The 25187-nt window shown below is 41.9% G+C and overlaps 1 protein-coding gene across 22 annotated transcripts in view; it reads right to left on the bottom strand.

Annotated features, from left to right (window-relative positions):
* LOC142159778 (uncharacterized) overlaps positions 1-25187 on the bottom strand; it is a 627000-nt gene that overhangs the window by 19709 nt on the left and 582104 nt on the right. For 21 of the 22 annotated variants that reach the window (XM_075214473.1, XM_075214472.1, XM_075214475.1 and 18 more), the window contains one exon: positions 13253-15420. In XM_075214473.1, the coding sequence (XP_075070574.1) occupies positions 13343-15420 (2078 nt within the window). In that variant the 3' untranslated portion in view covers positions 13253-13342. Of the gene's footprint in view, positions 1-13252; positions 15421-25187 lie in introns of those variants that run through there. The other variant, XM_075214494.1, reaches the window with a different exon arrangement.

Genomic DNA, 25187 nt, shown 5'->3' on the forward strand with positions numbered 1-25187 from the left:
TTAGATGTCTTTATTGTACATGTAGGCACCTTCCTTTCCCTCTTCGTACACGAGATTGAGAATTATTTTACAACAATACCTGTGGACTTTCTGGGTTGGAGTCTTTTTCTGCTGTATCTTCCTAAACTATCTGGGTCTGGGCATAGGATCACCAATAAAGCTGGTTTCACTTGTTTACAGGTCTATTCTGATGGGGATTCTCTTTGGAGATGTTGGATGTAAACACCTTTTCTAGGAAAAATCTGTTTCCTTTACAGTGAATGCAGTCTCTCCCTCAATTTATTGCCCCAGAAGAGACAGCTTCTAACTTGACCTTCTCTTGGCTCTTGTTTTTAGAGATCAGATTTTCTTCCCTGTGAAGTGGGCTTAGTTTCCTACCTTGCTGACTTCTTCAGAACCTCAGTCCTGTTGGATTTCTTGGCATGACGCTTTATCCTGTCCTTTTGTATTGAGGACGTTATCCAGCATAGATCCCCCTACTATTTTGTTCCCTCTGTATTTTTTTAAGAGTAGCAATGTTTACAATGGTTCTGCAACAAATTCAGGCTTTTCTTGTGTTAGAAGTGAGCCTTCTTTGATTTTTCAGTGCAAGATTCCTGTGTGACCCTCAAAGTTCAGCATTAGGCGGAGGTAATCAGTTTCAATCAATCTATTAATCCTTTTTTTGAACCAGGTACATATCATGTGTGTCTAGGCACTGGTGGCCAAGTCCATTTTCAGCAGTGTCACAATCAATCCATCCAGAAGTTGAGACATTTCCAGACTCTGCATCATGGTACTTCTGCTTATCAGCTGGCATATGTGGTCACATAGTCTTGCTCAGCCTAACTTAGGAACACAATAGACATAATGAAAATTTAGCATGAATAAAAAAAAGTTGCAAAATGTTATTAAAGTCATTTTATCGCTTACCAATAAAACATTGTCCAATGCGATTGTTGTGGTTCCAAAGCACAAAGATATTTAATTGCAAAATATAGCAGGATTTACAGCAAGCCATTATTACGCATTAAAGATGTTACAATAAAGCAGGAAAGTATAAAAACACTGAATACATTACATTTTCCTTATAGTGCTTCACCCAGGCCCAGGGGATACAGACATGGTCATATGTAGTCAGGATCAGAGAGACAGAACAATGGGCCAGCATGCTTATATGTAGCTTCAGTATAAAAAAAAAACCCACAGATGATGTCACTATGTATACAGATAACACTTAGTGATGTCTTCATTGGTCCAGGGTTAATGATATTCCAGTTGCCTGCTGGTCATAGGTCAGTTCATTTGATCCTTTAAAAGGGTGAGGGGCAAGTTCCCCCAACTGTTGTCTAGTGTCTTCCCTCTGAACAACCAGTTCAAACTGACCCACACACAAAGTACTTTTGAGTATTAATCTCATATTGCGTATATCTTGCAACTGCTAGATGCGATCGCTACTCTGTCCAAACCGGGTTAATGCTGGTGAAATAAGCTTTAATATGAGACCATGAGGCTAGAATTAGAAGTCTTCATGGTAGAGAACGTAACCTCAAAAAAGGAAAAAAAAGAGAGGTATGTTAGGTGAAGGGATCAATCGGTGGGATGGGGTAGGGGAAGTTTGGACATAGGGCAGGGGTCAGAGGCAATATGAAAGAGATACCAGGGGAGAGAAGTGCTAAAGGAAAATCCAGGATGCCCAAATATGGTAGAATTTGTCGCCTTTGTCATGTAAGTGATGGGTGATCTTTTCCATGTGAGTGATGAAACAAATATAGGACTTCAAAGCAGAAAGGTGGGGCAGGTTGTCTTGTTTTCATGGCTTGGCAATGAGGCACCGAGCTGCAGCAAGGGTAAGGGATGCTAATTTTGTAGAGTACTAATCATCTGGGAGTGGGAAGTCGAGGAGAAAGGTCCAGGGATCCTTGAGAATGGGACTTAGGAGGCGTGAGGATGTCACGGACTGGATTTGACTGATGGCTACTTGCTGATATTGTCACAGCTGAACTTCGCCAGGGACCACCACAAGGAAGTGTTGGTTTTGCTGTAAGAGACACGCAGGTTGCGGGTCTTCAAGTCAGCTACCAACGAATTAGTGGGTGAGTAGTTATAGTCGTACAGTTGAAAGTAAAGCCTTGCGGAATGTGAGGTACCAAGGGTTCAACCAAACATTTTTTATCCTCGTGTGGTATTCTTCTCTCCCATTGCACCCAGTCGCTTATTCACTCCCTACAAGAGAATAGTCAGGAAGCCAGGGAGTCAGATGTCAGGAGAGACAAATGGAGCCCAATGGAATATACAAGATCCAGGTCAGGAGTAGCCGAGTCAGAAGCCGGGAGGTCAGTCAGTAAATAGGAGCAGAACCTGGAGTGCTGGAGCATGAGGAAACCAGAATCTCTGGCACCCTAGTGATGCCAGATCTTCCTATAAGTAGGGTAAGCTGAGGCCTGATTCGCAAATGGTGACCGAGTCTAATAGTGTCCCGTTGCCTAGCAACAGGATGTGGAAGCTACTGCGCACGCACCCATCAGCCGTCGGGCAGGAAATAGAGTAAACGTCCCATTGCTAGGCAACTGAACATGGACAGAGAGGGCGGACGGCCGTCCCTAGCACCTAGCTGAACTGCGGGGACGGCGCCTGACAGTACCGCCCCCTTTCTCCCAAGTGGAGGGCAATTAGAAGCTCGTCTCTTCAAGAATTCAGCCAGAAGACAGGGAGCATGGAGATCTTTTTTTCTACCAAAGACCTCTCCTCAGGGCCAAAACTCTTTCAATGGACCAGATACTGAGGGCGGCCATGAAGGTGATGAAAATTCAAGATATGGCTAATCTCATATTCTTCGCCAGATGCGGTCAGAATAGGAGAGGGACGAGAAGGTCCATGAGAGAATTTATTGAGCACCCAGGGCTTGAGAAAAAATATGTGAAAGGTATTGTGACATTGTGGCGGAAGGAAGGCGTAGCTTTTAGACGGGATTGATGACTTGAATGATCTAAAAAAGGTCCGATAAAACGTTGAGTCAAATTCATTAAAGAAACTCGGAACCTTAGATTTTGGGTGGAAAGCCTTGTCCCCGATATGAAGAATAGGGAAAGCCTTTCGATGACGATCTGCAGAACGTTTGTAGCGTTGGGGGAACTTGACTAAGCTCTCCTTGGTCTGGGTCCAGGTGCAAGAAAAGACCTGTACCAAAACATCAGCAGCAGGAACTATAGAAGCATAAAAGTGAGAGAAAAGTCAGGCAAGATGGCATGGCTGCCGAAAACAGTAAAGAAAGGGGAAGTCCTAGAGGAGTAATGGACATGGTTATTATGGGCGAATTCAGCCCAGGAGAGTATATTTGACCAATCAGACTCATTTTCCGAGGAAAAACAGCGGAGAAACAACTCAAGCTCTTGCTTTACTCGTTCCGTTTGACCGTTGGTTTGAGGGTGGTATCCGGCGAAAAACTTCAGATTAACCCCAATTCTTGCAAAAGGCTTTCCAGAAACAGGGCACATATTGAACTCCCCAATCAGAAATGATCTCCCGCAGGCAGACATGGAGGCAAAAGATCTCCTTGATAAAGATGTGGGCTAAAGCTGAGGGTGGTCCCTCCAAGAGAACAAAGTGAACCATATTCAAAAATCTGTCCACCACTATCCATATGGTGTTGAACCCATTACCAGGAGGCAAGTCAGTAATAAAGTCCATTGAGATACTGGAGCAGGGATCCTCCGGAATAAGAAGTGGATGAAGCATACTTAAAGGAAGGCATCAGGGAGTCTGCTGCTGAGCATAGACCACGCATGACGAGACAAACTCTCTAACATCCAGGCGGAGAGTGGTCCACCAATAGCGCCGGGAGTTACACATAGGTTTACGTAAATCCAGTGTGGCCTGTGAACTTCGTAGAGTAAGCCCAGCGTAGAGCCTTGAGATGAATGTGAGCATCCAAATACGAACACCCAACCGGAGTAGTCTTGACAGAAGTCTTGGTCAGAGCTAAAATGCTGGTAGGATCTAAGATGGGTCAAGGCTCAGGGTTGGGAAGCAGGTCTGAATCATCGAAAGATCAAGATAGGGCATCTGCCAGGGTGTTCTTGGTACCAGGATGGAAGGCAAGTCTTAGGTTGAAATGGAAAAAGAAGGAAGACCACTGAGCCTGGTGTATTTAGACAGCGGGCATCTCGAAGAAAAAATAGGTTTTTGTGGTCAGTAAACACATAGGCAGGATAGTGAGCTCCCTCGGGAAGATGATGCCACTCTGCTAAGGTGGACTTGATAGCGAGCAGGTGCAGACTAACGCACCTCTGGTCTTTGCCAGGGACCCCCATAAGGAGGTATGGGCTTTGCTGCAAGGGACGCGCAGGTTGCAGTTCTCTAAGCCAGCTACCAACAAAATAGCGGGTGAGTAAGCGTAGGAGTACAGTCCGAAGTCAGCCGTGCGAAATGCGAGGTTCCAAGGGTTAAACCAAGAGAGTAGTCAGAAAGGCAGGAGTCAGATGGCATATCAGATACACCTAAACTGCCTCTTCAAGTGCTAGGAACCGTAAATGTAAGATACGAGCAACTTAAAATACAGAATAAAGGCATGCAAAGGGAGATCCGTGGAGCCATTATACCTGCGGCTCCCCGCTACTGTAATTCGGCCTGGCCCACCTGCAAAACATCGCCTGGCTCTCCTAGCACTCTCCGCTGTGCCCCGGCCCCATTTGGATGTGCCCTGGGTCTATCACATCTGCCTGGCGCTCCTGAGGCCTAGTCCGCGTGCCCGATCCTGGGCCTCGATTTTGCCTCTGGCCAGACAGCGCACGGCCAGAGGCAAGCGCTGTCCAGCAAGCACCCTGAGATTTCTACCTCATTCTCTTCTTATGGATCCACAAGGTGGCCTTGATGAGACACTGGCGTTATACAGACTCCAGCTCCTGTTATTGTCACTGATACTCTGTTTTATTTATTTTCTAGCTTATATTTGCTGTTGTTTTGTTGTTTGTTTTGTTTCTTTGTGTCTTTCTTTGTTCTTTTATAGCTCTTACATCTGACCACGTCCGGATGCTTCTCATGCGGACATCAAGATATGCGTCTGATATGGAGTTATGTTATGCTGCATTCAATTTGTTAAATGCTGGTTATTTCATCCCTTGTTTTCTCTCCCCTTTACTCCCTTACCTTAGGGTTCAGTAATTTCTTCATACCTTTTCCCCTCCCCTCCTCTTCCATAGGTCATGCACTCTAAATTGGCCATCCCGGATCTCCCATTTAGTTCCCCGGCCCTCCGTTTTTTGATTATTACTAGACTTCCACCCCCTTTAGAGCCTAGGGCTCTATGCTGGCCCCCTGATGACTTGTTCATCATGTCCTGTCCCTTACCAGCAATTTCCACAGGTGGACTTTGTTCACTATGCAGATCCCTTTCTACTCAACCTTTAGTCCTTTTCTCCTTCTCCTTACTGGTCGTCGCCTACCCTGTCTTACCCTATCTACTTTTTTTTCTTTTTTTCCTTGACACCTCTTCTCTGTTCTGTAATCTTGCTTTTCGAACATTAACTTGCCAATGACTCTAAATCTTATTTCCTATAACTTTAAGGGCCTCAATTCTCCCCAGAAACAAGCTAAGCTCCATTCCTCTCTCAAGTCTCTTAAAGGAGACCTGATATTCCTGCAAGAAACACATTTTGTGAATAAACTCCATCCGGAGCTCCGCTCTAAAAAATTTCCACTGACATATCATGCATGTGATCTTAGATAAAAAAAAACGAGGTGTTGCAATCTTGTTTGCTTGCCATCTAATTTTTGATCTTCGTAACTGTCATAAGGATAAGAAGGGTAGATTCCTGATCCTCATAGGCTCCTTAAATAATCTCCCCTGCACTCTAGTGAACCATTATGCACCCAACACTGGTCAACATAAGTTCTTCAAAAAAGTGGGGTCTTTGCTACCCCGTGTTCGCCAGGGTGAACGTATTGTTGCTGGCGATTTCAACGCTATTTTAGCCCCAACTATAGATTGTTCCTCAGCTTCCTCTTCCCCTCCCCTGAGGAGAGATGCCCACAATACTGAAGCTTTACAGGCTTTTCTGAAGCTTCATAATTTATACGATTCATGGAGAATATTAGACCCGTTGGCCAGGGACTATACCTTTTTCTCCTCTCCCCATAACACTTACTCCAGGACCGATATGATTCTGCTCAGCTACCACCTTACTCTTAGATTTAGCTCTTCTCAAATTTTTCCTATTACTTGGTCGGACCATGCCCCTGTACCGGCGGAACTTACCTCCTTTGCCCAACAACCTCCTAAAGCATTCTGGAGGCTTAACGAATCGCTTCTGCATAACAAAGAAACTATTTCTCACCGTTATTCTCTTCTCTCAGAGTATTTTGTGATGAACGATACCCCTGATATTTCTCCTATGACTCTTTGGGATGCTCATAAGGCTGTAATACGGGGTCATCTTATTGCTCTGGCTTCTCGAACTAAGCGGTCTCGTCTGGCCAAAACTATTCAACTGATGGACTCATTGAGAGCCTTAGAGCAACGTCACAAGTTGAATCCTGACCCGTTGGTTCTCCAGAAAATTGCCTCTGTTAGGGGTGAACTAAACCTTTTGTTATCCCACCAGGTTGCTAATAAGCTGAAGTGGCTCAATCAGCGCTTCTATGAAAAGGGCGATAAAGCCGATAGACTGCTGGCCACTAAACTTAGAGACAAGATGGCGGCCCGGAATCTCCGGGCTATCAGGGACTCCGATGGAGTTTTACATTATGATTCTCAGCGAATACGTGCTGCCTTCCAGTCCTACTATACTAAACTTTATAACCTACCTCAGCCCTCTGACCCATTACTCTCCCATCAGAATTTACATTTGATTCTTTTCTTTCTTCTGCTAAGCTTCCGAAACTTTCTCCACAGGCTAACGCTCTTCTGAGAGTTGAGATTACTAGGGACGAGGTTGAACAGGTTGTAAGGTCCCAGAAATCTGGTAAGACAACGGGGCCGGATGGCTTCACTGCTGCCAATTATAAAAGGTTTGCTGGGCTACTGGTCCCCCGTTTGCACACTCTCCTCAACTCAATCCTGGCTGGGGCTCCTTGGTCCAGGGACTCTTTTGAGGCTCGGATCTCTGTGATTTATAAAGAAGGTAAAGATGTTTAAGACTGCGCTAGTTATCGCCCTATCTCCCTGGTTAATACAGATGTTAAATTGTATGCTAAAATTTTGGCTAATAGATTAAATTCATCCTTCCCTCCCTTGTACATTACAATCAGGTTGGTTTTGTCCCGGGCCATCAGGCCAGAGATAACACCAGAAGAACCATTGACTTGATTCATATCATTAATACCAGGAAGGCCGCGGCCATCATTCTCTCTTGACGCCGAGGCTTTTGACAGGATCTCCTGGAGCTTTATGTTTGGAGCCTTGTCGGCGTTTGGAATCTCAGGTAGCCTCCTTACAGGAATTCAAGCCTTGTATTCTCGACCCTCTGCGAGAGTCATAATCAATGGTTCTCCGTCTTACCTTATTAATATCTCCAACGGTACTCGTCAAGGCTGTCCTCTCTCCCCTCTCATCTTTGCCTTCGTTATAGAGCCTCTTGCTACTTCCATTTGAGCTTGTCCTGATATACGAGGTGTATGGACGGGCGATCTGGAGAGTAAGCTTTCTCTTTTCACGGATGATGTCATTCCCCAGTCTCTTCAACATTTTACACTATTATGGGCGCCTTTCTGGTTATAAGATTAATATTGCTACAGAAGAAGCCCTTCTGCTTAATATCTCTAACCGGGAGGGTCTGGTACTCACCTCCCACTTTAACTTTTGGTGGCAAAAAAAGAAAATTACATATCTAGGTATTTTTATCACCAACTTCTACGACTCCCTGTACTGAGAGAACTATCCAGGCCTTTTTGCTAAAATCAAGTCAGAACTCTTCTCCTGGCACTCATTCATTATTTTGTGGCTGGACAGGATCATTTCTGTCAAGATGAACCTCCTTCCTAAGCTTCTTTATTATTTTCAGACACTTCCTGTTAGAGTTCCCCTCTCAGAACTCTCTTCTATCCAAAAATGTCTTTCTAGATGTGTATAGAACGGCCGGTCTCCCAGGGTCGAGCTGGCCCTCCTAAAGAGACCCACAGGTGTGGTGGTAGGGGCTTCCCGAATTTGAAGATTTATTATTGGGCGGCTCACTTGAGTCAGATTGTAGCCTCCTTTGCCCCCCCCCCCCGGGTGGCACTGTCGTGGGTTGATATTGAATCCGCCTATCTTAAATTTCCATTTCTTTCATGTATATGGGGTTTCTCAAAACAAGCTGGATTGCCCCTTGTCTGTCAATGCCCCGCCTTGTTATTCTCAGCTACGATCTGGGAGGCCTGCCAACCCCATCTCAATATCCCGTCTTCTTCCCCTCCTGTTCTGCCTCTTTGGGGTAATCCCGCCTTCCCTCCCGGGCTCTCCTCAGCTTTCCATAGTGCCTGGTCTACTGCGGGTGTTTAGTTTGTTGGATATCTATTATACCAAGGTACCTATATCTCTTGGGATGACCTGTGTTCTAAGTATCCAAACCTGCATCCTAAATTTTACGAATATTTTTATTTACGTCACTTTGTGGGCTCTCTCCTCAGGGGTGCTCCTTCCCTCACTCGTGTTTCCCCATTTGAGAACCCTATGTCTTTCTTTGCCTTTGCGTAGAGTCACGATTTCCTATATCTACAGCTTAATTATCAATGTACTTTTCCCTCCCAGTGGTAGACATGAAAGGGAGTGGGAAGGGGATCTGCCCCACCCCCCAGAGGATTATTGGAAGATCATAAGGAAGCAGGCTGCCACCAGCTCTATTTCCACCTTGGTCAAGGAGAACGCATATAAAATACTCACACCCGACAAAATTACTAAAATGTTTCCCTCTAGTTCTCCACTATGTTGGCGGGGTTGTGGCCAGATGGGATCCTTTTTACATATTTGGTGGACCTGTCCTAAAATATCCTCCTTTTGGGACCGATTTACCTCCCTCTTTCCATGTCCCGTCCGGGAAGACCCATGGTCCCTTCTTCTTTGCTATCCTCTGATTGATAATGATAGGCAGTCCGTGAAATTATCTTCCCATATCCTTGCTGCAGCGCGATGTCTAGTAGCTAAATCATGGAAGCAAGCTGAGCCCCCTATGGCGGCCTTGCACTCCTACATTTGGTTTATTGCCCAAATGGAACAGATTACTTATCATTTACATGATAAGGACGATAAACTCCACCAGATTTCGTCCCCTTGGCTCTATTTATAATTCCTTTACTCCTACCCCATCTCCTTTCTGCTAAGTGAACCTCCTGTGGTCCTTAATGGTGAACAATTCATAGGTGATCTGATTTTTGAGATTGTCTCTTCTTCCTGGATATTTGGGTAGTATTTTCTTCTGAACATTTTTTTAAAAAAGAGAAAGGAAAAGGGAAACATTTTTTTTTCTCTTCTTCTTCTCTCTTTAGCGACGACCGGTGCTCCCCTTTTGTACAACCAACCGTATACAGCATATAACATATACAATGATATGCTGTGAGTTGCTTTTATCACAAGTAAATGAGATCAGGAATAGCAGATGAATCAATTTACATGAAAGGTTTTATTCAATGTATCAATTTTTAACAGAGAAAACCTTTGACATTCAGCTATATCTATAATAACAAACACATTTTCTACCTGTGGATTTTCTCATGTGTACATAGTTTGGGATTGTTCACAGAACATTTCTCATTAGGAGCATAAATATGTGTAATCTCTGATGTCTAAATATTGCTGTATATAAGAACAGGGTTTATCACCTACATGAATTATGATGTGTAAGTAGATTACAAATGTGTTTATTTATATTCTCTTCATAATTGGTCAGGTTTTCTATGCAGATTGAATGTCATATAGAGCAGTTTAATACAGGTAAATAAGTAATTGTTAAGGATTCACAAGCCTCTTGACACTGAAGGGAAGCAGTCGAATTGTCTAATTGACAAGTTAGTCTAATATCACTATATGGATCAGTATTAAGTTTGTACTAACATTTAATCCTTAAATGGGGGACACTGGATATGCTTGGGGTATAAAGTGTGGTAACAGGTGTCTGGGTACTTTTAAGAAGCTAAATCATACACTCCTCCTCCTCTATACCCCAGTGGCCATTTCATATTTTTACTACCAAAGCTCTGAGAACAGAACCAGGACTACAGAACAAAAAGGGAGAGCAGAGAATAACAAACAACTGGAACAAGAACCTTAACAAGGAGATCAAGATACTATAAAAAGTGTGGTCATCCAGTGTTCTCTATTGGACTCAGAATCCAATATGCTGCAGGACTGTCAGCACCAGGATAAGATCCAAAGCGCGACTGGGATGATTCATGGAGACTTCATATAAAGGCTGTAATTCCATTAAAAATACCAGTTTTCACAAAGTAAACCCAATAAGGCAGACACCTGGACGTTCAAGGAACTAAATCTCAAAGCTCCTTACAGAAAGAAGAGAAGTACACAGGTCAAACTGAAAATAAAAAAGATAGGAAACCTCTTCCGTTCGCACCAGGAAGTATACGTCTTCCACACCATGAGAAAATTCCTGATCAAAATTTGCTTCCTAGCCAAAGCATGATCTGAACCACGCTGTCAGGGAAGCCATAGGCCTTAAGGACTATGGCATTAAGTGACGCACCGTGAAAGCCAGCCAAGACACTCTGGACCAGAAAAACACCTGAGCAGGTCTGGTCTTAGACGCAGAAAATGCCCAAGAAAAATGCATCCCAGTATTCCACCCCTAGAGGGAATACTGCCAAGCTGGCTGCGGGTTCCTCATGACCAGGACACTCTTGATTCCTACCTCATGAATGAGGTATGCCACTGCAATGTCATAATCTGATTGCATTTCAACAGTCCTTCCTCACCAAAGTGGCGCGTGCTGACTAGGGCATTGAAAATTGATCGGAATACACTGAAATCTCAAAACCCTGCAGCTGCACTGAAGCGTGGCAGACTCCCAGCCTTGTATCTGTAGACAAGTGTCCATATCCCAAGGAAAAAGGTCACCGGGGGAGTCACCGTTCAACCACCAGAGGAGAGCACAGATGACTTGCCCAGCTGATGATGGTGAAATTAATTCCATAAGCTCGATCTGAAACTCCCTTGAGTAGAACCATGCAAAGTGCATCGCCTTAAAGGAGACTATCTGTGCAGAGGACTTTTAAACAAAAAGTAAACAGTCACCCAACTGTGATCTAACAGGGTCCTCGTGAGCTTCTTTAAGGAGAGGGAATTTGTTCACCTGTCAAGAACACCCTCTACAGTTTTCAGATTCAAAGGTCTGGGTCGTCTCCAGAACATGATCCTGCTGCAAGGTAGGTGAATGTCGCACCTTCATCTGCAGATCTTCTAGGATGACAGACAACCCCCTGGATCTCTGAAGGACAACCATCTCTTCCCTTCATCCTGGTAACACCCTTGTGTTAAGGATTCCCAGTATGAATACTACAGCTGTGGTAGTAAAAAATAAAATGTCTTTATTACTGAACATGGATCACACAAGTATAACTAGGTGCAGTCAATAATTAAACAGCTAGCATAAGTCCATAGAAACAGAGATAGCAAATGCAGAGTTCAATAGGATTGATAACACAGATAACAGGAAATCAGAATTAGCTTGAAAACGGCAGATGCTGGATAGCCAATAGTTGTGATGCAAATACAGGTGTCCGGATAACTAGGTTAGCTGGGAAGCTGGAGCAGGAAAGACTGGTGTCCATGTATAACAGATGAAGTGCAGGAACAAGGAGACTGGATTACCAGGTTAGCCAGAAGGCACGAGGCACTGGATGAGCCATCAGAGAATCAGGCAAAAGGAGAGTAAGTCAAGTCAGGGGGTCCACAATATACCAGGGAGTAAGCAGTAGCAACTTAAACGAAGCCGGGCATCTGAGTCACAAAAGGAGGTGCAAAATGTAAGAATAATGTAGGAGTCAAATGCCAGAGAAAAGTCAGTATCCAATCAGGAGTTTCAGAGAGACCAGCAGCAGACACATACAATGTGGCAGCAGTCTGTGCGAAAATGCAATCTTAAAAAGGCCAGCCACAGGTGATCATGATCTAGATCAGATGATGAGAATTTATCCCCTTGCAGACAAGGAAAAACTGTCCAGGTATAACAGCAGCACCTCTGGTAGTAGAGATGTACTGCAGGCCTAATTAAAAATAAGGACAAATGCCTAACACCTCTGCACTGAAGACAAGTCGAAACGCATAGTCCACACTAAAAACAGTGGAACCATACAGTGAATCTGGTGAGACACTGGTGTTTATTCCAAGATTGGAATATGCAAGAATACATGTTGCTGATGTCCAAGGACACCATGGACTCACCTTGCTCCCTGCTGAAGATTACGGTCCTCATGAACTCCATCCTGAACTTGTCCACCCAACGTTGGATATCCAAGAAGATAGAGTGGACAGCAGCAGGTCAAAATGGCAAGCTGAAAGTGGACTACAAGATGCAGAATACAGAGCAAAGCTGCAGTGCACAGACAGGCTAACTGTGGCTGCTAAACATACACAAAGTTCAGGATAAAAGTGACTGAAACAGCCCAGACCCATATATCCCGGTACCCAATGTACCTTCACTACAGTGAGGACATTTTAATAAACCCCCTCCCAACTCCTCTAAATATCTTCTGTTTAATGTACCATCACTCTGTACTACTATTTTACTGCATCATTTTATTCAACTCATCAATATATGACAAATAAATGTTCTGCACTTGAAGGATAAGTAAACCCAAAATATGATATTTACAAATACATTTTTAAACGTTTCAGCAGCTTCCCAGAATGGAAGATATTTTACAAAAAGTGGTGACTATGAGGGGAGTAATTTTCCAAACACGCAGGACACTAATCAGGCAGAAAATGGTTGATGAACAAAAAGAATAGCTTATACTAAGCTGCAGAGCAAATATAATGGTAATGTTAAACATCTTAAGATCTGTCAGGGTACAGGAACCTATACATATCTCTGCAAATTTGGAAGCCCAATCTTAAAGCAACTGGAATTTTAGGTTTAGAATTTATGAAAAGCCACATTATAAATAGAACTATGGCCGTCGGGACAGATTTAACTCACAAAACATTCCTGTATCAGAGAAAGACTACCGTTTCTCTCTGGTGTGATGCAAAGGAAAGTGCATTACAAGTAAACCATTTCCCACAATTTGGTGCACAACAAAGCTTGATTTTGTGCATAAACATTTCCCCAACTCCGGACACAAATACTGGAATACTCATGTATTAATTTTCTGATGTAGAAAAAAGTTTAATTTCTAGTTTAAACATTTCTAACACTCTTAGCAAATGTATGTCCTCTCACTTGTGACTTTTCTGATGCTCAATTGAGGATACTTTATGTGTAAAACCTTTCCCACATTCAGAGCAATAATATGGTTTCTCTCCTGTATGAATTCTTTGATGTACAACAAGATTTGATTTACAGGAGAAACATTTTCCACACTCGGAGCAAGAATATGGTTTTTCTCCTGTGTGAATTCTCTGATGTTGTTTGCACTCTGATTTACGAATAAATGATTTCCCACATTCAGAGCAAGAAAATGGTTTCTCTCCTGTATGAATTCTCTGATGTGTAACAAGATTTGATTTACAGGAGAAACATTTACCACACTCGGAGCAAGTATAAGGTTTCTCTCCTGTGTGAATTCTCTGATGTTGTTTGCACTCTGATTTACGAATAAATGATTTCCCACATTCAGAGCAAGAAAATGGTTTCTCTCTTGTGTGAACTTTCTGATGTTTATTGCAATCTGCTTTACTGTTAAAGGATTTCCCACATTCAGAGCAAGAATATGGTTTCTCACCTGTGTGAATTTTCTGATGGTCAATAAGGTTTGATTCCCGATTAAAACATTTCCCACATTCAGAGCAAGAATAAGGTTTCTCTCCTGTGTGAAGTCTGTGATGCACATAAAGGGTATGTTTCTCTGTAAAAGCTTTCCCACACTCAGAGCAAGAATATGGTTTTTCACCTGTGTGAATTTTCTTATGTTTAACAAGGTTTGATTTTAGATTAAAACATTTCCCACATTCAGAGCAAGAATAAGATTTCTCTTTTGTATGAATTCTTTCATGTTTAACAAGAAATGATTTACAGTGAAAACATTTACCACACATTGAGCAAGAATAAGGTTTCTCTCCTGTATGAATTCTCTGATGTTTAACAAGATATGATTTACAGTGAAAACATTTACCACACACTGAGCAAGAATATGGCTTTTCTCCTGTATGAATTCTCTGATGTTTAACAAAATTTGATTTAAAGGAAAAACAATTACCACACACTGAACAAGAATATGGTTTCTCTCCTGTATGAATTATCTGATGTTCAACAAGATATGATTTAACGTAAAAACATTTACCACACTCAGAGCAAGAATATGGTTTATCTCCTGTATGAATTCTCTGATGCTCAACAAGACTTGATTTAGAGGAAAAACATTTACCACAATCAGAGCAAGAATAAGGTTTCTCTCCTGTATGAATTCTCTGATGCTCAACCAGATTTGATTTAGAGAAAAAACATTTATCACACTCAGAGCAAGAATAAGGTTTCTCTCCTGTGTGAATTCTCTGATGCTGAACAAGTCTTGATATAAAGGAAAAACATTTACCACACTCAGAGCAAGAATATGGTTTCTCTCCTGTATGAATTCTCTGATGCTCAACAAGACTTGATTTAGAGGAAAAACATTTACCACACTCAGAGCAAGAATAAGGTTTCTCTCCTGTATGAATTCTCTGATGCTCAACCAGACTTGATTTAGAGGTAAAACATTTATCACACTCAGAGCAAGAATAAGGTTTCTCTCCTGTATGAATTCTCTGATGCTGAACAAGTCTTGATATAAAGGAAAAACATTTACCACACTCAGAGCAAGAATGTGGTAAAGTTTTTTTACTTACTGTGTGACATCTCTGATGGCGAAGAAGTTTCCAATTCTTTGTAAAGCATTTTCCACATTCAGAGCAAGAATATGATTTTTCTCCTGAGTGAATCCTCTGATGTATATGAAAGTTTCTTTTTGTAGTAAAACACTTCCCACATTCAGAACAAGACCAAGATTTGTCTACACTGTGATCATTCACATTTTTTCTCTGGCAACTAACATAGCTGAAGTTATTACAACTTTTAACTCCAGTGACAGAAGATTCCATTTCCAGCACAGTACAAGTAGATGTATATTGTGTATGATCTGTGGGTGTATAAATGTCTGTGTGCGGGAAATTTCCTCCTTCACATGATGCAGACTCTTCCTTAGTATGAGTTGATGTAGATTGTGTATGATCTGTCGGTGTACAAATGTTAGTGAGATTTCCTCCTTCACACGAGACTGATTCCTCCTTAATAAGAGCAGTTGGGTCTTTATGTAGTTCTGTTAGGAAAAATGAATAGTGGTTAGCTTTATGAAATGTTAATTTACCATCAATATTAATTTTGTGAAAAAGATGACATTCTTCTGATGATTACCAGCCCTCTCCCTGTCCTCCCTGACACACAGTCTGAACTCAAAACATATGCCAGTGTCTACTTCTAAAATTAATATGGATAAATACGAAATTCTCCCTCTCAACATACCCCCCATCTAACCACATGAAGTATATACCGCATCGGGTCGTTCCACAACCTCCCAAGAGGGATAATGATGACTATCAATAATACAATAATCAGTCCTATTTATTACCTCCCTCCAAAGAGTGGTGCGCCCATACCCATTAAACATAAGTAGAAACAAGAGTAGAGGAGAGTGTGTTAATGGCACACTCAGGAGAACAAAATAATAAAATATATATAAAGTTTATTGATATACATTAAAAGGTATATTTATTACACTTAGTGAGAACAAGAACTTAGCAAAATATTAAAACAAGAATATGGACATATGTACCAAAAAACAATAGACTGGCAAAACCAGTGGTAAAGATCCCACTGGAACGCGCCACAAGCCCAATATTGCATATTTATGGGTTAATACAACCGAGTTATAATAAGATCCCTATCCAAAGCTACATGAATAATATAACAAGACTATTCTGCATAATCCGGATAATCAGTCCTGTCATTCATAACATTAAGTATTAGGATAAGTGTTTAATTTTTTGTATATTCCAGAAAATCCAGAGAACCCGTTTTACAATCGGGTGATTCTGAGTTACCCCCCCCCCCCCCCCCATCTGTCTAACAGTCTGAAACGACATTCAGACTTCTGATGGCAGCCCGACAAGCTTAAGTACCTAGGGATCTATTTAACCAGCCACTATAATAAGCTGTACGCTGCTAAATTTCCTCAACTATTCAAATCGCTTAAACATGACCTTGAGACCTGAGACAAATTATATATCTCCTGGCTAGGGCGAATAACAGCAGTAAAAAATTCATTGCCAAGGGTTCTTTATTTGTTGAAGACCCTTCCTTGGCATTTCGAACCCTGCAGAAATAGATCGCCCATTGTGTTTGGGCGTGTAGATGCCCCAGAGTCTGAGCCAATCTGTTATACCACCAGGCCTCAAATGGGGGTCTGGGCTTTTCGATCATCTCTAAATACTATGTGGCTTCTCATCTCACTCGGTTAGTTCTATTCCTCTCACCATCTACAACGAGACTGCGGGTCGAGATCGAGGCCAATCTTCTACATTCTTCTATGGATATCTATTAAACACTGCCCGTCCCCCTCCCTACTCCCACCCACTACCTGCTTCTCTCTTCAGATATGGGGCTATAGCACCCGTGCATTCCATCTACTGAAGAATCCTTATATTATGTTTCCCCATTGGGACAACCAAGCTTTTTCCCATGGGCTGCAGCACTCCACCTTTAAACATTGGTTCCAACTGAGATTTTTTTCAGACATGGTACCCATACATATTTTCCCTGCAGACCTTCAGCAACGTTATAGCATTCCCCATGACTGTTTCTACCAATATCTCCAACTGCGACAACTCTACCATTCTATCCCTGCACTTAAGCTGCTGTATCAACTCACGCCCATAGAGTCCTTCTGTATGAGCAAGTCCCTTCCTAATGGCTTAATCTCCACCTTTTACCGTTTATTGGTGGTATTCCGTCAATCTGCCAACAATCGCGACAAGCTGAAGTGGGAGGAGGACCTGGGCGAGGAACTCGACATAGACAAATGGTCCAAGATCAGGGCATGAGTTGCTAAGAGCTCTATTTGTGTGCGCTCCAAAGAGAATACAGTCTTTCAGCCTCCTTCACATAGTCACACCTATTTAGAAGAACAAGGCCCCCACCTTTATCAGCTTGTTTGATAACTAAATCCTTGTTATTCTCTAGAGCTTTCAGTGCTTCTGTTTCTCTTGTCTATTTTGTTTTTTGGTGATATGGTTATTTGTTATTGTTATGAACATACATAATTTATACATTTTTCAGCACTTATTGACCTCCGTTTTATTTAGATCGTTTACCAATTACAGCTAATGCTGGCTTTATGACATAATGTCTATGACATAATCTGACTGGGATAGGCAACCCATATCAGTGCTTGTTTTATTTTACGAACTGTTTATATATGTACTATTTTGATATGTACCTGCTTCACTTCATGAATATTTCTTAACCGCTCTTACATATACTAAATACCACCTTTTACATAAGACTTGCAGCCGCTAATATACACATAGACCACGGAAGAGGTATATACATTTAGTGTTAAGATCAGCGGGGATTCCCACCTTACCACGCAGGCGCAAAATGTCGTCCGTTCATATGGAAACGCATGCCCAAAATGGAGCCCGACATTGCAAGTGAGCAGGTGCAAAATGGCTCTGTGCACTGTTTCTAAGTTCTACACAAACTGACATTATATTCCTTTTTTCATCTCCTGATGAAGTCTGTGATAGCAGACAAAACGCGTTGAGACCATATCTACATATGGGGCCTGAGTCATTAAGGAGAGTAAAGCATAAAAAAGGAGTAACATTTGCACCTGGGCAAAACCATGTTGTATTGGAGGGGAGGTAAATTTAAAATGTGAGGCAGATTTATAGTTTGGGTAGGGCATGTCCTAGATCAACTTTATATTTCAATGTAATAATAAAAGCTAGCAAGTATTTGTGTGCTAGATGAAAAAACAGCCAGTATTTAACTTATGTACAAAATAATAAACTGATTTGCACCCCTTACATTGTAACATGGTTTGTCCCAGAGAACATTTACTCCTTTGCTTGCCTTAATGACTCAGGCCCATGAACTTTGAGCATGTGATGCCATTCATGTATGTCCACCTGTGCAAGCAATCACGAGCGAGATCCAGCAAGGAGGGTCCAGCTTCTGACGCATATTGGACTTGGGAAACACCAGTAACCCTACAGATAAGCCTATATGTATTTTTAAATTGTGAGTGCATTTATTGTATGTCTTTTTTTGATTTATACTACACCATATGGTTCTTATATCTGCTTCCACCTGAGGTATACAGATCCACTAAAGAAGTACAGCAGAATCCAACATATATACAAAGAAGCGCAAATCCTATTTTCACCTGGTAGACTTACACACTGTTGGTGGGGAATGGTGTGCACCTCCATATTGCAATAACGATAATACACTATTTTGGGTTGTTTCCTATCCTGTTTTCTCCAACATATTTCATGGAGTTCTTCTCGCCTGAGACAGGGAATCCTGACACTAAACTAGATGTGCATAAACCATCCTTCAATCTGGTACACATATAACATCAACACCTATTTTCTTGGGACTATACCCTGAAAATACTACACTATCTGGTGCCGTGTTGCAATATATATATATATATATATATATATATATATTTTATATATATATATATATATATATATATATATATATGCGCAGATGGCTCCTCACACAGATTTTTGTGAAGAACTCTGACGTTTATTTTAATTGTCAGGATGGATAAACAGGCTTGGCGGTGTCTTCAGCAAACAAAATGAAGTTTTCACTGCAATAAACATAATCCAATAGCCCTCAACGCGGGCTATAACAGTTAGGTCACTGGCCACTTGTTGGCACCAGTCTCTCACATACAGATCAAACCCAGCTGTCAGGGCTTGCTCTGGCTGACTCCTAAAATGATTAGACCTGGTGTGTGTGTGTGTGTGTGTGTAGATTTAACCCTTTCTACACCTTTAGGCTGCGGTTTCAAAGGGAAACCACCACTGTTTCCTCTTTTAGACAGTGGCAAAGTGTCCCAATTGCCTATATATATATATACATACATACACACACACGCATACATACATATACACACACATATACATACGCACACATACATACATGCACAGATGTATTACTAAATATAATTAATTTCTGTAAATGAAACAAGGCATTTTTGTTATTAATTTGACTCTGTTGCGTTATCCTGCGTGGGTGATGGGGATGGTATAGTAAACGATCTGTCCTGAAAGCTATAAGGAAAGAAGTTATGGGATTGCTAACTTCTATCACATCAAAAGAAGCTTTACCACAAATTTTCCAAGCACAGTGGTGTCTACTGACCACAACCACTGTGGGGTACCTCTGATTATGTCTGCTACATCTATAGAGATGACAACAATGGAGGCAAACTTGTCAGCTCTTGTAAAACACATGCTACTTAGGAGGGAGAAAGAATGGGGGACAAAGATGCAAACTTCTGTGTACAACAGAGCTTGATTAATTTAAATATGTATTTGCAAATCTAGAAGTGGAAAATTTTGTATTCAAATATAATTAAAAAAGGATTTTCCACCTTTGGACATTTCGTTGACCTCTCTTATGAGTTTTGAGCTTTGAATATTGTATTTTATATATGTCCTACTGTATTACTGTCCAGTCTGTTAATCCTGTTTTAATGTCCTTGTCACCGAGTTAGAGTCAGAGGACTGCCCGTACAGCCGGCACGTGTGATATTACCTCCCGAGAGGTGCAGAGTCTAACGGTGTGGGAGGTGTTCGCTAGGGACTCCGGCAAGGGAGTTTGGAGTTAGCTGCTCCCAGACCGCAGGTCGCGGCCCTCTTAGAGAGTGAGACTGCATTGAGAATCCAGATAATAACTGAAGATGCCACGGATAAGAAGTAGCTACATCCAGTACAAGGAGTCCACAGAACGGGACGTCCACTGCAAGGACAACCCACAGAAATTAGACAAGAGTCCCGATTTGGACTCAACAGAATACTGTCAATATGGGAAATATAGATAGTAAACAGATATATGACAGCAGCTCCCTCATAGATATGATGCACAAAGATTTTAGGAAACGGGGGAGTAGAAGGTCTGCAGGGAATTTTTCAAGAAAACGGGGATAGCCAAAGAAGGAATTGATATGAGTGGATGGAGAAACGAGGGTGCTGCAAGTGGTAATGTGAGAAGAACAAAGGGGTATTAAGATCAAACCCCAAGAGATTGTTTGAGGTGGCACAGAAAAGTTAAGAGATCTGGAAAGTCGCAATATATGTGGATATGCTAAATGCATCAGAAGCTGAATGATGAATCAACTGTTCAAAAACTGATCCAAATGATATAATGACTAAAATAATGAATCAAGTAGGGTGTGTACTAAAAATGTATGTTTGATGCTGCGCAGCTGAGAGAGTGAAATGTGCCCTCCCTTATTCTGTGTAAAAGATTTCAGTGTGTTGAGATAAGAAGCACTCTGTATTTGTTATCTGACAATGTATGTAAAATTGATAAAATATGTCCGGAGTGCTGAGTGATAATAACATGTTGAAGTTAACTTGTATTTAGTCTAATGCTGGGACTTGTAGTTCCACAGCAGTAGGCTGGAAGATATCAGTTAATTTTTCTTTCTCTGAGTTTTGTCTCGATCTTACTGCATGTGAGGGAGATCCGTGATAAGTACACGCTGTTTGTTCTCTGTCTTATAGTGCTCTGTAAGGGAGAGGTGTGATTTAGTTTAAATCACAATGTTTGTCTATCTTGTCCGTTTTTACAAGAGACATGTTTCAAGGTTGAAAAAGTTGTACATTTGTAAATATAATGCCTTCATTGCTTAATTGTAAGCTTATGAAGAGATGCAAAACAAGTGTTGAAATGTTTGGTCCGTAACTGCACGATTCAGTGGACGGACAAGACTGTAAATAATTTTGTTTCTGAAGTTGAGAAAAATAGCTTTTTCTTTAATGAAGTTAAGAATTGTGGGAGTGAGCTTTTACATGCAGACATTACAAGCTGTTTTTATCTGTGTGTCTGATGAATGTTCTCAGAAATAAGGAGGGTTTGTTATGCCCATAAAGAAATGTTACGAGATAAAATGTCGTCTGTGCTTTTAGCACACCAGGCCGGCATGAGCGGGAATGGGAGAATGACCTGGGACCTCCTCCAGATGACTCTTCCTGGGAGGAAATCAGGGAGGCGATTGCCAAGAGCTCGATTTCTACATTACTTAAGGAAACGGCCTACAAATTGTACTATAGGTGGTACTATATCCCTGATAAGCTGTCCAAAATGTTTCTCACGGCCACTCCGAGCTGCTTACTGGAGTATGGCCAGAGAGGCATGATGCTACATATATGGTGGACCTGCCCTCGTTTAATTCCTTTCTGGAACATGGTCCTTACACTTATAAACTCTGTGTCAGAACAACAGATAAATAAGGACCCCTGGTCATTCCTTCTATCCCGCCCTATATCTGATGAGAGCGCTCCTTCTAACAAGCTTATCTCCCATATACTGACAGCTGCTAAATCCCTAATAGCAAAGCATTGGATAGACCCGAATACACCCTCCATGCAGGAACTACGGTCTTACATTTGGCATGTCGCAAGCATGGAGAGTATATCGTACTCTCTGCACGATTAATCACACAATTTCGACAGGGTGTGGGCCCCGTGGTATTTGCTAGAAAGCCGTAGTTGCCTATCCAGTACAGCTCCCCCTCCTGTAGTTGGAATATAGTTCTTGGGCCGCCTCTGGATCCTCCGGGCTGGGTACGGCGCGCTGTTGGCGAGTAACACCTGTCTGCTATTTTAATTGCCTATTTGTTTGGTTTAGTTCTTCCTAGTAATGTTCCATGTATATTAGCAATATTGTCAATAGAATTTGTGCCTTTCTACCTCCCTCCCTCTCACCCCCTACCCCATTGATATAATGTATAAAACATGGAGGAGACACCTTGTATATTCATATTCTTGAGTTCAATGTTTGTATTTCTTCAGTTGTTTCCTCTTCAAATAAAAAGTTAAAAAAAAAAAAAAAAATGACGTCTGTGAGCGAGAATTGAATATATTTGTACTTTCAACATGAAAATCACAGAATCTGGAAATATGTGTGAATATTTGGTGACGGGAGATTTTGTTGAGAAAATGTTGAGTGATTTGCAGACACAATGTGTGGTGTCTAACGAGAGTACTCTGAGGAGCAGTGTTGCTTTTAAAATTGCTGAATGCTTAGAAAGTTTTCCAGGGGATGTTGGTGATAAATGATTGTTTCTTCCTGGATTTCAATGGAGTCATTCAAGGGGGCTGTACTAGGTGATGAGAAAGGAGTGGCTTTGACATACTCTGTTTGTGATACTGGGGACTGCCCCTTTGAGCAAATCATTTTTTCATGGCATGGAACGCATAGCGTCTTATTAGCAGCTGTTCACTGCACAAAAATGTTTACTGGTTACCTGATAATGGTGTACACGCATGTTACAGTTACAGTAATTCCTAGTGAATAAATGTTAATCTCTATGCAAAAGTTTTTATTTTTTCTTCACAGAAGGTCTCCAGCTTCAATCCAGATTGAATTTATCCAACTTCCAATGAATAGAAGTTTGAATGAAGGATTTAAATAACGTAGACTCTCAAATGTTTAACTAATTTTAAGTTGAAGTAACCTCAGTGCCAGCACTGGCTTTGCAAGATTATGACAAGTCTTTCACATTATTTTGTTATGAAGTCAGTGCACATGTACAAGGAGTACTGACACAGATACATGGTCGCAAGCTAAGGTCACTTGCATACTACTCTGCACAATTAGACCCAGTACTACCAGCAGCATCCAACTGAGTAAAAGCAATAGGCTGCAGCTGCTTTAGTGTTTGTAAAAAAAAAAAAAAAAAGAGTATAGATATTGTGATAGGGCACCTAGTAACTCTAATGGTGCCATATGCAGTAATAGAAATTTTAAACCAAGCACAAACATTTGTTACCAGCCAGATTTACTAAATATGAAAGTTTAACCCAACCAAAAAAAAGAAAAGAGCAACCCATTACTGTAGGGGTTTACACCCAATACAGAAATGTATTTGTGAGTATTGTGGCCCAACACATTATTACATTTACACAAGACAAAAGGTTAATATTGGACTACCTAACTATTCAACTCCAGACTCTGGAGAGACTGCATAAACTATCCCCAGATGAAGAGGTACTGACCAAACTTCTAAAAGGTGAGATCTGATTTGAACCTCCTTCTCTCTGAATTCACTGCCTTGGACTTGAAACGGCTGAGGCAGACGTTCTATGAGAAGGGAGATAAAGCTGACAGAATATTAGCTTCCCGTCTGAGGGCCCAGAGATCTCAAAACAACGTCATGGCCCTGAAGACTCCCTCCGGCTTACCTATTTACCGTCCCGACCAGATAGGCCGAGAGTTTCAGAAATTTTATTCCACATTGTATAACTTGGATGCTCTAAATCCCGGGAGTTCCCATCCTGCGGACACAATAGCAGCTTTTTTGAGGCAAGCGAACCTTCCTACCCTTTCCAGTAGCCTAATCCAACAAGTAAATGAGGAGATTACATCGGAGGAAATACTGGCAGTTATCAAGGCCCAAAAGACCTCCAAGGCCCAGGGCCTGATGGCTTCTCCGCAGCCTACTTTAAAAGATTTTCCCAGACCTTGGTTCCCCACCTCCGCTCCCAGTTCAATGCTGTCTTACATGGTGAACCCTTCCCGAAATCAATGTTAGAGGCGCGTATTGTAGTTATACATAAGGAGGGGAAAGACCCTAGCGACTGTGCAAGCTACTGTCCCATCTCCCTTCTTAATGTGGACATTAAGTTATATGCAAAGATCCTGGCTACCCGTCTGAATGGATGTTACGATGCTGGTAGTTACAGCTCTGATAGTCAGAGCAGGCCTGTACATGACCAGATGCTGAGTCTACTAGGTTCAGAATAAGGAGGCAAGACACGATGTAGTTCTTCAATACTTCAATGATTGATAAAACATTATATATATATATATATATATATATATATATATATATATATATATTATATTTAAATATGCAGATGATGATATGCAGATGTCAATTAGCCACGGCAGAGCGTGACAAGGTGATAAACACAATAGCAGTCTATACACAGCACAGATGATAATATGCAGGTGTCCAATAGCCACGGCGGAGCGTGACAATGATAAACAATAACAGTCTTGTTATATGCACATGAACAGACTTGCAGCAGGCTGTGAATCATTAGAGGCACAATAGAGGGAAAACAAAGTCTTTGTAATATGCACAAGATGATGATACTTGCAGCAGGGGAGTTCCAGTAGAAGTGCTCCAGCACTAGGTAGAGAACTGAAACTCATACACAGGAAGACACAGGGTCAGGATACACAGGAGTCCAAGGAATCAGGCTAGCAACAAGTTGCACTGACAGTGAGCAGATGATAATGCTGAGTTTAAATAGAGCAGGTTAAAGTGACCACAACCTGAGGGTAAGTCATGTGAGCAGACAGGGAAAGTAACAAAACCTGGTCAGGATTGTTACAGCGGAGTCCTTCCGGATCTAATCCATTATGATCAGGTGGGTTTCATCCCGGGTCGCCAGGCGAGGGATAATACTCGCCGTGCGATTGACCTTGTTCAAATAATTAATCAAAGGCGCCTCCCGGCCACGATGCTCTCACTGGATGCCGAGAAGGCGTTTGACCGGATTTTTTGGGATTTTATGACCCTAGCTTTGAAGGCGTACGGCTTCACGGCTGAATTTTTGACCGGGGTATCTGTCCTCTATAACTCTCCCTCAGCTAGGGTTCTGGTTAATGGGTCTCTTTCCGACCCTCTCTATCTCTCCAACGGGACGAGACAGGGCTGCCCCCTTTCGTCCTTAATTGTTGCACTAGTGATAGAACCCTTGGCGGCGATGATCAGACAGTCAACATCGATCTCAGGTGTGACAGTGGGGCCGCGGGAATTCAAGGTATCTC

This window comes from Mixophyes fleayi, chromosome 6, assembly GCF_038048845.1.
Source record: "Mixophyes fleayi isolate aMixFle1 chromosome 6, aMixFle1.hap1, whole genome shotgun sequence".
Classification (NCBI taxonomy): domain Eukaryota; kingdom Metazoa; phylum Chordata; class Amphibia; order Anura; family Limnodynastidae; genus Mixophyes; species Mixophyes fleayi.